Source organism: Salmo salar, chromosome ssa12, assembly GCF_905237065.1.
Source record: "Salmo salar chromosome ssa12, Ssal_v3.1, whole genome shotgun sequence".
Taxonomy (NCBI): domain Eukaryota; kingdom Metazoa; phylum Chordata; class Actinopteri; order Salmoniformes; family Salmonidae; genus Salmo; species Salmo salar.
The window spans coordinates 93,867,871-93,880,441 of NC_059453.1; the positions used below are offsets into that span (position 1 = coordinate 93,867,871).

Genomic DNA, 12,571 nt, shown 5'->3' on the forward strand with positions numbered 1-12,571 from the left:
AGTGAAAACAGACAGTGGAGACACCAAGGTCTTAACCTCAGTTCCTTCATCTGGAACACATGAAAGTCTTACAGGACAGAGCCATATCCAGAGAAATGTTGTGCTTGTATTGTCCAACCCGACATTTAGTACATTTAGTACCTCTCAGCATGTCTGTCTGTATACCTCACCTCTCAGCATATCTGTCTGTATACCTCACCTCTCAGCATGTCTGTCTGTATACCTCACCTCACCTCTCAGCATGTCTGTCTGTATACCTCACCTCACCTCTCAGCATGTCTGTCTGCACACCTCACCTCACCTCTCAGCATGTCTGTCTGTATATACCTCACCTCTCAGCATGTCTCTCTGTATACCTCACCTCGCAGCATGTCTGTCTGTATACCTCACCTCACAGCATGTCTGTCTGTATACCTCACCTCTCAGCATGTCTGTCTGTATACCTCACCTCACCTCTCAGCATGTCTGTCTGTATATCTCACCTGACCTCTCAGCATGTCTGTCTGTACACCTCACCTCTCAGCATGTCTGTCTGTATATCTCACCTCACCTCTCAGCATGTCTGTCTGTACACCTCACCTCTCAGCATGTCTGTCTGTATACCTCACCTCACCTCTCAGCATGTCTGTCTGTATACCTCACCTCTCAGCATGTCTGTCTGTACACCTGACCTCTCAGCATGTCTGTCTGTATACCTCCCCTCTCAGCATGTCTGTCTGTATACCTCACCTCTCAGCATGTCTGTCTGTATACCTCACCTCTCAGCATGTCTGTCTGTATACCTCACCTCTCAGCATGTCTGTCAGTATACCTCATCTCTCAACATGTCTGTCTGTATACCTCACCTCACCTCTCAGCATGTCTGTCTGTATACCTCACCTCTCAGCATGTCTGTCTGTATACCTCACCTCACCTCTCAGCATGTCTGTCTGTACACCTCACCTCTCAGCATGTCTGTCTGTATACCTCACCTCACCTCTCAGCATGTCTGTCTGTATACCTCACCTCTCAGCATGTCTGTCTGTATACCTCACCTCACCTCTCAGCATGTCTGTCTGTACACCTCACCTCTCAGCATGTCTGTCTGTACACCTCACCTCTCAGCAGAGCTGTCTGGCTCTATGAAGCGGATGAGAGGGGAAGCAGAGAGGGTCTCTGTAGCGAATATTCCCCCCTGTAGCTGGACCCCAAAGCCATTGAGGGGGTCTCCTCTCAGGATGATCTCACTGCTCTCTGTGTGGACGATCTGGCCACCAGGACCTACACTACTGGACGCCAGGGACACGGCTGGGGGGGGGGAGAAAAGGAGAGAGACAGAGAGAGAGACAGAGAGAGAGAGAGAGAGACAGAGAGAGAGACAGAGAGAGAGAGAGAGACATCAGACAGTTCTGTATATTAACTATATCAACCCTACTCTTGGGAATGGTATGCAGGGTTTTGCTCCAACATTGTTGTAACAGATGTAGCTACCACAATCAATGTCCTGGTGAGAATCAGATGAACTAGATTAGAGTTGGTGCATGCAGGATGGTAGCTCTCTAGGGGCTATTATGAGGGGCTATTATGAGGGGCTAATAAGAGGGGCTACTATGAGGGGCTACTATGAGGGGCTATTATGAGGGGCTATTATGAGGGGCTACTATGAGGGGCTACTATGAGGGGCTATTATGAGGGGCTACTAAAGGGGCTATTATGAGGGGCTATTATGAGGGGCTACTAAGGGGGCTATTATGAGGGACTACTATGAGAGGCTATTATGAGGGGCTACTAAGAGGGGCTACTATGAGAGGCTATTATGAGGGGCTACTAAGAGGGGCTACTATGAGGGGCTACTAAGGGGGCTATTATGAGGGACTACTATGAGAGGCTATTATGAGGGGCTACTACGAGGGGCTATTATGAGGGGCAACTATGAGGGGCATTATGAGGGGCTACTATGAGGGGCTACTAAGGGGGCTATTATGAGGGGCTATTATGAGGGGCTACTAAGGGGGCTATTATGAGGGGCTATTATGAGGGGCTACTATGAGAGGCTATTATGAGGGGCTACTAAGGGGGCTATTATGAGGGGCTATTATGAGGGGCTACTAAGAGGGGCTACTATGAGGGGCTATTATGAGGGGCTATTATGAGGGGCTACTAAGAGGGGCTACTAAGGGGGATATTATGAGGGGCTATTATGAGGGGCTATTATGAGGGGCTACTAAGGGGGCTATTATGAGGGACTACTATGAGGGGCTATTATGAGGGGCTACTAAGAGGGGCTATTATGAGGGGCTACTAAGAGGGACTACTAAGAGGGGCTACTATGAGGGGCTACTAAGAGGGGCTATTATGAGGGGCTATTATGAGGGGCTATTATGAGGGGCTACTCTGAGGGGCTATTATGAGGGGCTATTATGAGGGGCTGTTATGAGGGGCTACTAAGGGGGCTATTATGAGGGGCTACTAAGGGGGGCTACTATGAGGGGCTATTATGAGGGGCTATTATGAGGGGCTATTATGAGGGGCTACTAAGGGGGGCTACTATGAGGGGCTATTATGAGGGGCTACTATGAGGGGCTACTAAGAGGGGCTATTATGAGGGGCTATTATGAGGGGCTACTATGAGGGGCTATTATGAGGGACTACTATGAGGGGCTATTATGAGTGGCTATTATGAGTGGCTATTATGAGGGGCTATTATGAGGGGCTATTATGAGGGGCTACTAAGGGGGCTATTATGAGGGGCTATTATGAGGGGCTACTATGAGGGGCTATTATGAGGGGCTAATAAGAGGGGCTACTATGAGGGGCTATTATGAGGGGCTACTATGAGGGGCTACTATGAGGGGCTATTATGAGGGGCTACTAAAGGGGCTATTATGAGGGGCTATTATGAGGGACTACTATGAGAAGCTATTATGAGGGGCTACTAAGAGGGGCTACTATGAGAGGCTATTATGAGGGGCTACTAAGAGGGGCTACTATGAGGGGCTACTAAGGGGGCTATTATGAGGGACTACTATGAGAGGCTATTATGAGGGGCTACTACGAGGGGCTATTATGAGGGGCAACTATGAGGGGCATTATGAGGGGCTACTATGAGGGGCTACTAAGGGGGCTATTATGAGGGGCTATTATGAGGGGCTACTAAGGGGGCTATTATGAGGGGCTATTATGAGGGGCTACTATGAGAGGCTATTATGAGGGGCTACTAAGGGGGCTATTATGAGGGGCTATTATGAGGGGCTACTATGAATGGCTATTATGAGGGGCTATTATGAGGGGCTACTAAGAGGGGCTACTATGAGGGGCTATTATGAGGGGCTACTAAGGGGGCTATTATGAGGGGCTATTATGAGGGGCTATTATGAGGGGCTATTATGAGGGGCTACTAAGGGGGCTATTATGAGGGACTACTATGAGGGGCTATTATGAGGGGCTATTATGAGGGGCTACTCTGAGGGGCTACTATGAGGGACTACTAAGAGGGGCTACTATGAGGGGCTACTAAGAGGGGCTATTATGAGGGGCTATTATGAGGCGCTACTCTGAGGGGCTATTATGAGGGGCTATTATGAGGGGCTACTAAGGGGGCTATTATGAGGGGCTACTAAGGGGGGCTACTATGAGGGGCTATTATGAGGGGCTATTATGAGGGGCTACTAAGGGGGGCTACTATGAGGGGCTATTATGAGGGGCTGCTATGAGGGGCTACTAAGAGGGGCTATTATGAGGGGCTATTATGAGGGGCTACTATGAGGGGCTATTATGAGGGACTACTATGAGGGGCTATTATGAGGGGCTATTATGAGGGGCTACTAAGAGGGGCTACTATGAGGGGCTATTATGAGGGGCTATTATGAGGGGATACTATGAGGGGCTATTATGAGGGGCTACTATGAGGGGCTATTATGAGGGGCTACTAAGAGGGGCTACTAAGAGGGGCTATTATGAGGGGCTACTATGAGGGGCTATTATGAGGGGCTATTATGAGGGGCTATTATGAGGGGCTACTAAGGGGGCTATTATGAGGGGCTACTATGAGGGGCTACTATGACGGGCTACTAAGAGGGGCTACTAAGAGGGGCTACTATGAGGGGCTACTAAGAGGGGCTATTATGAGGGACTACTATGAGGGGCTATTATGAGGGGCTATTATGAGGGGCTATTATGAGGGACTATTATGAGGGGCTATTATGAGGGGCTATTATGAGGGGTTACTATGAGGGGCTACTAAGGGGGCTATTATGAGGGGCTATTATGAGGGGCTACTATGAGGGGCTACTAAGGGGGCTATTATGAGGGGCTATTATGAGGGGCTACTATGAGGGTCTATTATGAGGGGCTATTATGAGGGGCTACTAAGGGGGCTATTATGAGGGGCTATTATGAGGGGCTACTATGAGGGCCTACTAAGAGGGGCTACTATGAGGGGCTATTATGAGGGGCTATTATGAGGGGCTATTATGAGGGGCTATTATGAGGGGCTATTATGAGGGGCTACTATGAGGGGCTACTAAGAGGGGCTATTATGAGGGGCTATTATGAGGGGCTACTATGAGGGGCTATTATGAGGGGCTACTATGAGGGGCTACTAAGAGGGGCTATTATGAGGGGCTATTATGAGGGGCTACTATGAGGGGCTATTATGAGGGGCTACTATGAGGGGCTATTATGAGGGGCTATTATGAGGGGCTACTAAGAGGGGCTATTATGAGGGGCTATTATGAGGGGCTACTATGAGGGGCTACTATGAGGGGCTATTATGAGGGGCTATTATGAGGGGCTACTAACAGGGGCTAAAATGAGGGGCTATCATGCCATACATACATGAGCTCTTATGCTCTTTTTTCCTCTGTCGTCTCTTCATCATGGAGTTGTGTGGGCTCATGGGGACAGCTGTACGGGGAAGGGTACTGGAGATCTGGCTGGTCGACCCAGGGCCCGATGTGGTGGTGGTGGAACCAGGAGAGAAGTTGGTAGACACTAGGGCTGTAGAGAGAGAGAGAGAGAAGTCACTAGTGCTGGAGAGAGAGAGAGAGGAGAGAGAGAAGTGTCACTATGGCTAGAGAGATAGAGACTCTTCTGGGAAGGCTGCGGGGGACTTGCTTCCATTCAGCCACAAGAGCATTAGTGAGGTCAGGCACTGATATTGGGCAATTAGGCCTGGCTCGCAGTCGGGGTTCCAATTCATCCCAAAAGGTGTTCGATGGGGTTGAGGTCAGGGCTCTGTGCAGGTCAGCCAAGTTATTCCACAACAATCTCGACAAACCATTTCTGTGTATACCTCGCTTTGTGCACTGGGGCATTGTCATGCTGAAACAGGAAAGGGCCTTCCCCAAACTGTTGCCACAAAGTTTGAAGCACAGAATCGTCTAGAATGTCGTTGTATGCTGTAGCGTTAAGATTTCCCTTCACTGGAACTAAGGGGCCTAGCCCGAACCATGAAAAACATCCCCAGACCATTATTCCTCCACCAAAACTCAGATCGCGTTCTCCTGGCATCCGCCAGACCCAGATTCATCCGTCGGACAGCCAGATGGTGAAGGGTGATTCATCACTCCAGAGAACATGTTTCCACTGCTCCTAAGTCCAATGGCGGTGAGCTTTACACCACTCCAGCCAACGCTTGGCATTGATCTTAGGCTTGTGTGCGGCTGCTCGGCCATGGAAACCCATTTTATAAAGCTCCCGATAAACAGTTCTTGTGCTGACGTTGCTCCCAGAGGCAGTTTGGAACTCGGGAGTGAGTGTTGCAACCGAGGACAGACGATTTTTACGTGCTCCAGTACACGGCGGTCCCGTTCTGTGATCTTGTGTGGCCTACCACTTTGCGGCTGAGCCGTTGTTACTCCTAGACATTTCCACTTCACAATAACAACACTCACAGTTGCCCGGGGGGCAGCTCTAGCAGGGCAGACATTTGACGAACTGACTTGTTGGAAAGGTGGCATCCTATGACGGTGCCACGTTGAAAGTCACTGAGCTCTTCAGTACGGGCCATTCTACTGCCAATGTTTGTCTATGGAGATTGCATGGCAGTGTGCTCAATTTAATATACCTGTCAGCAACGGGTGTGGCCACTAATTTGAAAGGGTGTCCACATACTCTTGGCCATGTAGTGTATAATATTTGTTCGCCTGATTTTGCAAGAACGTTCCCAGAACATATTTTGTCTGTGTCGTTTAAATGTTCCCAGAATGTTTCATTAGGTTGTGGGAACATTTTGGTGGGAACATTGTGGCGACATCACAAAAGATATGTTCCCAAAACACAAAAACACCGTCCAGGATGGTTCTACGTTTCTTTAAGGTTGCAAAAAACATTCACCTGATGTTACAAGAACATACCCAGACCACATTTCCTCTGTTCATTAAATGTTCCCAGAATGTTTCATTAGGTTGTGGGAACATTTTGGTGGGAACATTGTGGCGACATCACAAAAGATATGTTCCCAAAACACAAAAAACACCGTCCAGTTGTGTTAAGGCTTAAAAGGAAGCACAGAATTCCTGATTGACCATACTGCCATGGTTATATACTGAAAAATAAGATGTAAAAGTGCTTCTCTGCTGGTTCAGAGGATAAAAGATTAGACTTGGGAACCAAACATTGCAGTTTCAAACCCCACTTGTACAAATTGTCAACATACAAATTGTAAAAATGTGGTTGTGTTTGTATGATTAAATGTTGTTCAAAATGTCCATTGAATGAAATTGAAATATGTTTCTATATATGAGAACTACTGTTAAAACTGGACAGAAACGTAATGTCCAATCTGCTTTTCGGGCCGACAAATTTGCATGCTGAGAATGTTGTGGTAATATTAGATAAAACATAAATATAACATTTTATTAACGTTCTGAGGACATCCAAGACAAGGTAAAATGTATATTTCCGTGAACTTCAGTGGAATATTATGTTAAACGTAAAACAAATATGCTACGAATGTCATACAAACGTACGAATTTGGAAACTGGTGAACATTGTGCAACATTGTGGAAATGTTCTGTGCCACCTATGTAAATTATCAAAAGAATATTCTTACAACAACTCCCATAACTTAATTAAATGTTCTGGGAACTTTTAAAGAACTTAGACCAGCTGTTCTGTTAACATTCTGTACAACATTATAGGAATGTCCTGTATGAATGTCATCCCAACTGAGCATATTTTGTGTTTTGGGAATGTATCTCTTGCAATGTATCCACACTGTTCCCACAACCTAATTAAATGTTCTGGGAATGTTAAACCCTAGAACTGCCATAGGCCAAATGCCACTGACGTTTGATTTAGAAAAAAAAAAAATCAGCCAAAATAAAACCTATGTTCTGCTCATTCAATGACTTTTCCTGAACTTAACCCGCTAAGACAATGTGCTGTGGGATGTTGGTACCCGGCCAGGCGCTAAGACAATGTGCTGTAGGACGTTGGTACCCAGCCAGGCTCCAAGACAATGTGCTGTAGGATGTTGGAACCCAGCCAGGCTCCAAGACAATGTGCTGTAGGACATTGGTACCCAGCCAGGCTCCAAGACAATGTGCTGTAGGACGTTGGTACCCAGCCAGGCTCTAAGACAATGTACTGTAGGATGTTGGTACCCAGCCAGGCTCTAAGACAATGTGCTGTAGGACGTTGGTACCCAGCCAGGCTCCAAGACAATGTGCTGTAGGACGTTGGTACCAAGCCAGGCTCCAAGACAATGTGCTGTAGGACGTTGGTACCAAGCCAGGCTCCAAGACAATGTGCTGTAGGACGTTGGTACCAAGCCAGGCTCCAAGACAATGTGCTGTAGGACGTTGGTACCCAGCCAGGCTCCAAGACAATGTGCTGTAGGACGTTGGTACCCAGCCAGGCTCCAAGACAATGTGCTGTAGGACGTTGGTACCCGGCCAGGCGCTAAGACAATGTGCTGTAGGATGTTGGTACCCAGCCAGGCTCCAAGACAATGTGCTGTAGGACGTTGGTACCCAGCCAGGCTCCAAGACAATGTGCTGTAGGACGTTGGTACCCAGCCAGGCTCCAAGACAATGTGCTGTAGGATGTTGGTACCCAGCCAGGCTCCAAGACAATGTGCTGTAGGATGTTGGTACCCAGCCAGGCGCTAAGACAATGTGCTGTAGGATGTTGGTACCCAGCCAGGCTCCAAGACAATGTGCTGTATCTTGTTGGTACCCAGCCAGGCTCCAAGACAATGTGCTGTAGGACGTTGGAACCCAGCCAGGCTCCAAGACAATGTGCTGTAGGACGTTGGTACCCAGCCAGGCTCCAAGACAATGTGCTGTAGGACGTTGGAACCCAGCCAGGCTCCAAGACAATGTGCTGTAGGACGTTGGTACCCAGCCAGGCTCCAAGACAATGTGCTGTAGGATGTTGGTACCCAGCCAGGCTCCAAGACAATGTGCTGTAGGACGTTGGTACCCAGCCAGGCTCCAAGACAATGTGCTGTAGGACGTTGGTACCCAGCCAGGCTCCAAGACAATGTGCTGTAGGACGTTGGTACCCAGCCAGGCTCCAAGACAATGTGCTGTAGGATGTTGGTACCCAGCCAGGCTCCAAGACAATGTGTTGTAGGATGTTGGTACCCAGCCAGGCTCCAAGACAATGTGCTGTAGGATGTTGGTACCCAGCCACTGTGTGTAGTTCAATGGCAAGCCCGACCAAACGAACGGAAGCACTGACAGCATTGCAAATGCTGCAGAATTTAGATGAGTTAGAGTCGCTGTTAGTGATGAAGAGACTTCATCTGATTCTGATGTTGACTTGGAGCCTCTGATGCCTGAGCCTCTGCCCGCAGAAAAAAGCAGAACAGAGCCAACTGAGACGGGTATCCCAACTACCAGCACGAGTTTGTGACATGCAAATGTTGCAGCACATCAGAGATCGTTACCGTTTGCTCATTAGTACAGAAAAGGAAACAGAACGTAAAGAATATGTCTATGGATGAACTCAAAGCATTGATGTCTGCGTGGGGCATACAGCGGAACGAGCGTGGATGTTGAGTTATTTTTTCACTGATAGTTATGGTATGGACTATTCCCCCCGTGGACCATGCCACACATTCGCTTCAACAGAGATTAATGCGACACCATGCAGCAGTTGAACACGAAACAAGGCCCATGAAAACTGTGTGCAGTGCAATCGATGTGTTGGCGGGGACTTGCTCACACAAAGCCCCGAAGCAGTATGCTGACTGTGAACCCAAAGCATAAAGAGAAGACGGCATTAATTCATGACTAAAGGTATATGGGCACAACACAGTTAAGAAATGACTGTTTTTATATCTTGTCATGAATATATTTCCACTGATATTTATTTATGTAATTAATCCTTTCTAATTGTTTATGGTGCTTTTGTTAGGGAATAATTTCACCTGGCTGGTTATATTATTATTATTTCCCACAACCTAATGAAACATTCTGGGAGCCTTTAAAGAACAGATTAAATGTGTTCTAAGAACGTTCTAAGGACGTTCTTGCAACATCAGGCAAATGTTTTATACAAACATTCTAGAATCGTCGCCACGACTGGACAGATTATTTTTTGTGTTATGAGAAGAATTTCTGGGAACTTTCACAGAAGCAGTTTGTTGTTTTTTTCTGGGGAGACAGAAACAGAAGCAAAGACTTACATTTGCAGTATTCCTGTGTGCTGGAGGGGTTGGAGGAGGTGGTCCAGGTGTTTGTTTTACAGTAAGAGGAGGGGTGCTGGGGGGGACAGTAGTTCACACAGGGGTCCCACGAGTGGGGGTGGTCACTCTTCTGAACTTTCACTGAAACACAAAACAGAGAGAAGTGTAAACGACTGGATTCAAACGCAGGTCACAAGACTGTGTGTTAACCTGATGAGCTAAAATCTAGACACTAGTTCACACAGAGGGGTCCCGTGAGTAGGGGTGGTCCATCATCTGGACTTTTACTGAAACACAGAATCATAGAGTAACTATTTTTCTTCCATACTGTGACCCGGTTCGATCTAGCACCAACCCGACTGGACTGGAGCAGAGTGTTTTCAGCCAAGTGGGTGACATAGTTTACAGCTAATTCAAATATTGTGGGATGTAGCCACGCAGGCTCAGATTCTGGCCCTGCAGCCAATGTGTAGCATGGTTCTGGGGCCCGGCCCAAGGGGCCAGACATTCCTGCTCTACTCTACTGTACTCTGCTCTGCTCTACTCTACTGAACTCTGCTCTGCTCTACTGAACTCTGCTCTACTCTACTGTACTGTACTCTGCTCTACTCTACTCTACTGAACTCTGCTCTACCCTACTAAACTCTGCTCTGCTCTACTCTACTGAACTCTGCTCTGCTCTACTCTACTGAACTCTGCTCTACTCTACTGAACTCTGCTCTGCTCTACTCTACTGAACTCTGCTCTACTGTACTGTACTCTGCTCTACTCTACTCTACTGTACTCTCCTCTACTCTACTGTACTCTACTCTACTGAACTCTGCTCTGCTCTACTCTACTGTACTCTGCTCTACTGAACTCTGCTCTACTCTGCTCTACTGTACTCTGCTCTGCTCTACTTAACTGTAGTCTGCTCTGCTCTACTCTACTGTACTCTTCTCTGCTCTACTGTACTCTGCTCTGCTCTACTGTACTCTACTCAACTGTAGTCTGCTCTGCTCTACTGTACTCTCCTTTGCTCTGCTCTACTGTACTCTACTCTGCTCTGCTGTACTCTCCTCTGCTCTACTGTACTCTCCTCTGCTCTGCTATACTGTACTCTACTCTGCTCTGCTCTGCTCTGCTCTACTCTGCTCTACTGCACTCTGCTCTATAGCACTCTACTCTGCTCTGCTCTACTGTACTCTGCTCTACTGTACTCTGCTCTACTGCACTCTGCTCTACTGCACTCTGCTCTGCTCTACAGCACTCTGCTCTGCTCTACAGCACTCTACTGTGCTCTGCTCTGCTCTACTCTACTCTGCTCTACTGCACTCTGCTCTGCTCTACTGTGCTCTGCTCTACTGCACTCTGCTCTACTGCACTCTGCTCTGCTCTACAGCGCTCTACTGTGCTCTGCTCTGCTCTACTCTACTGTACTCTGCGGTACTCGTGTGGCTCAGTTGGTAGAGCATGGTGTTTGCAACGCCAGGGTTGTGGGTTTGATTCCCACGGGGACCAGTACAGAGAAAAAAATTATGAAATGTATGCATTCACTACTGTAAGTCGCTCTAGATAAGAGCATCTGCTAAATTACTAAAATGTAACTGTAAAATGTACTCTGCTCTGCTCTACAGCACTCTGCTCTGCTCTACTGTACTCTGCTCTGCTCTACAGCACTCTGCTCTGCTCTACAGCACTCTGCTCTGCTCTACAGCACTCTACTGTGCTCTGCTCTACTCTACTCTGCTCTACTGCACTCTGCTCTGCACTACTGTGCTCTGCTCTGCTCTACTCTACTGTACTCTGCGGTACTCGTGTGGCTCAGTTGGTAGAGCATGGTGTTTGCAACGCCAGGTTTGGGTTTGATTCCCACGGGGACCAGTACGAGAAAAATGAAATGTATGCATTCACTACTGTAAGTCGCTCTAGATAAGAGCATCTGCTAAATTACTAAAATGTAACTGTAAAATGTACTCTGCTCTGCTCTACAGCACTCTGCTCTGCTCTACTGTACTCTGCTCTGCTCTAAAGCACTCTGCTCTGCTCTACAGCACTCTGCTCTGCTCTACAGCACTCTACTGTGCTCTGCTCTACTCTACTCTGCTCTACTGCACTCTGCTCTGCTCTACTGTGCTCTGCTCTGCTCTACTCTACTGTACTCTGCAGTACTCGTGTGGCTCAGTTGGTAGAGCATGGTGTTTGCAACGCCAGGGTTGTGGGTTTGATTCCTACGGGGGACCAGTACAGAGAAAACATTTATGAAATGTATGCATTCACTACTGTAAATCGCTCTAGATAAGAGCATCTGCTAAATTACTAAAATGTAACTGTAAAATGTACTCTGCTCTACTCTGCTCTGCTCTGCTCTACAGCACTCTGCTCTGCTCTACTGTACTCTGCTCTACTGCACTCTGCTCTACTGCACTCTGCTCTACTGTACTCTGCTCTACTGTACTCTGCTCTACTGTACTGTACTGTACTCTGCTCTACTGCACTCTACTCTGGTCTACTGCACTCTGCTCTACTGTGCTCTGCTCTGCTCTACTGTGCTCTGCTCTGCTCTACTGTACTCTGCTCTACTGTACTGCACTCTGCTCTGCTCTACTGCACTCTGCTCTACTGCACTGTACTCTGCTCTACTGCACTCTACTCTGCTCTACTGCACTCTACTCTGCTCTACTGCACTCTACTCTGCTCTACTGCACTCTGCTCTACTGTGCTCTGCTCTGCTCTACTGTGCTCTGCTCTGCTCTACTGTACTCTGCTCTACTGTACTGCACTCTGCTCTGCTCTACTGTACTCGGCTCTGCTCTACTGCACTCTGCTCTGCTCTACTGCACTCTGCTCTGCTCTGCTGCACTCTGCTCTGCTCTACTGCACTCTACTCTGCTCTACTGCACTCTACTCTGCTCTACTGTACTCTGCTCTGCTCTACTGCACTCTGCTCTGCTCTACTGTACTCTGCTCTACTGT

The 12,571-nt window shown here is 47.9% G+C and overlaps 1 protein-coding gene across 2 annotated transcripts in view; it reads right to left on the reverse strand.

Moving 5' to 3' along the window:
- The window catches only part of LOC106566197 (glutamate receptor-interacting protein 2), a 173,995-nt gene that overhangs the window by 57,203 nt on the left and 104,221 nt on the right, over positions 1–12,571 (reverse strand). For both annotated transcript variants that reach the window (XM_045691958.1, XM_045691957.1), the window contains exons 10-12: positions 9,617–9,757; positions 4,816–4,977; positions 1,098–1,287 (exon numbers count right to left, since the gene is read on the reverse strand). In XM_045691958.1, the coding sequence (XP_045547914.1) occupies positions 1,098–1,287; positions 4,816–4,977; positions 9,617–9,757 (493 nt within the window). The remainder of the gene's footprint in view (positions 1–1,097; positions 1,288–4,815; positions 4,978–9,616; positions 9,758–12,571) is intronic.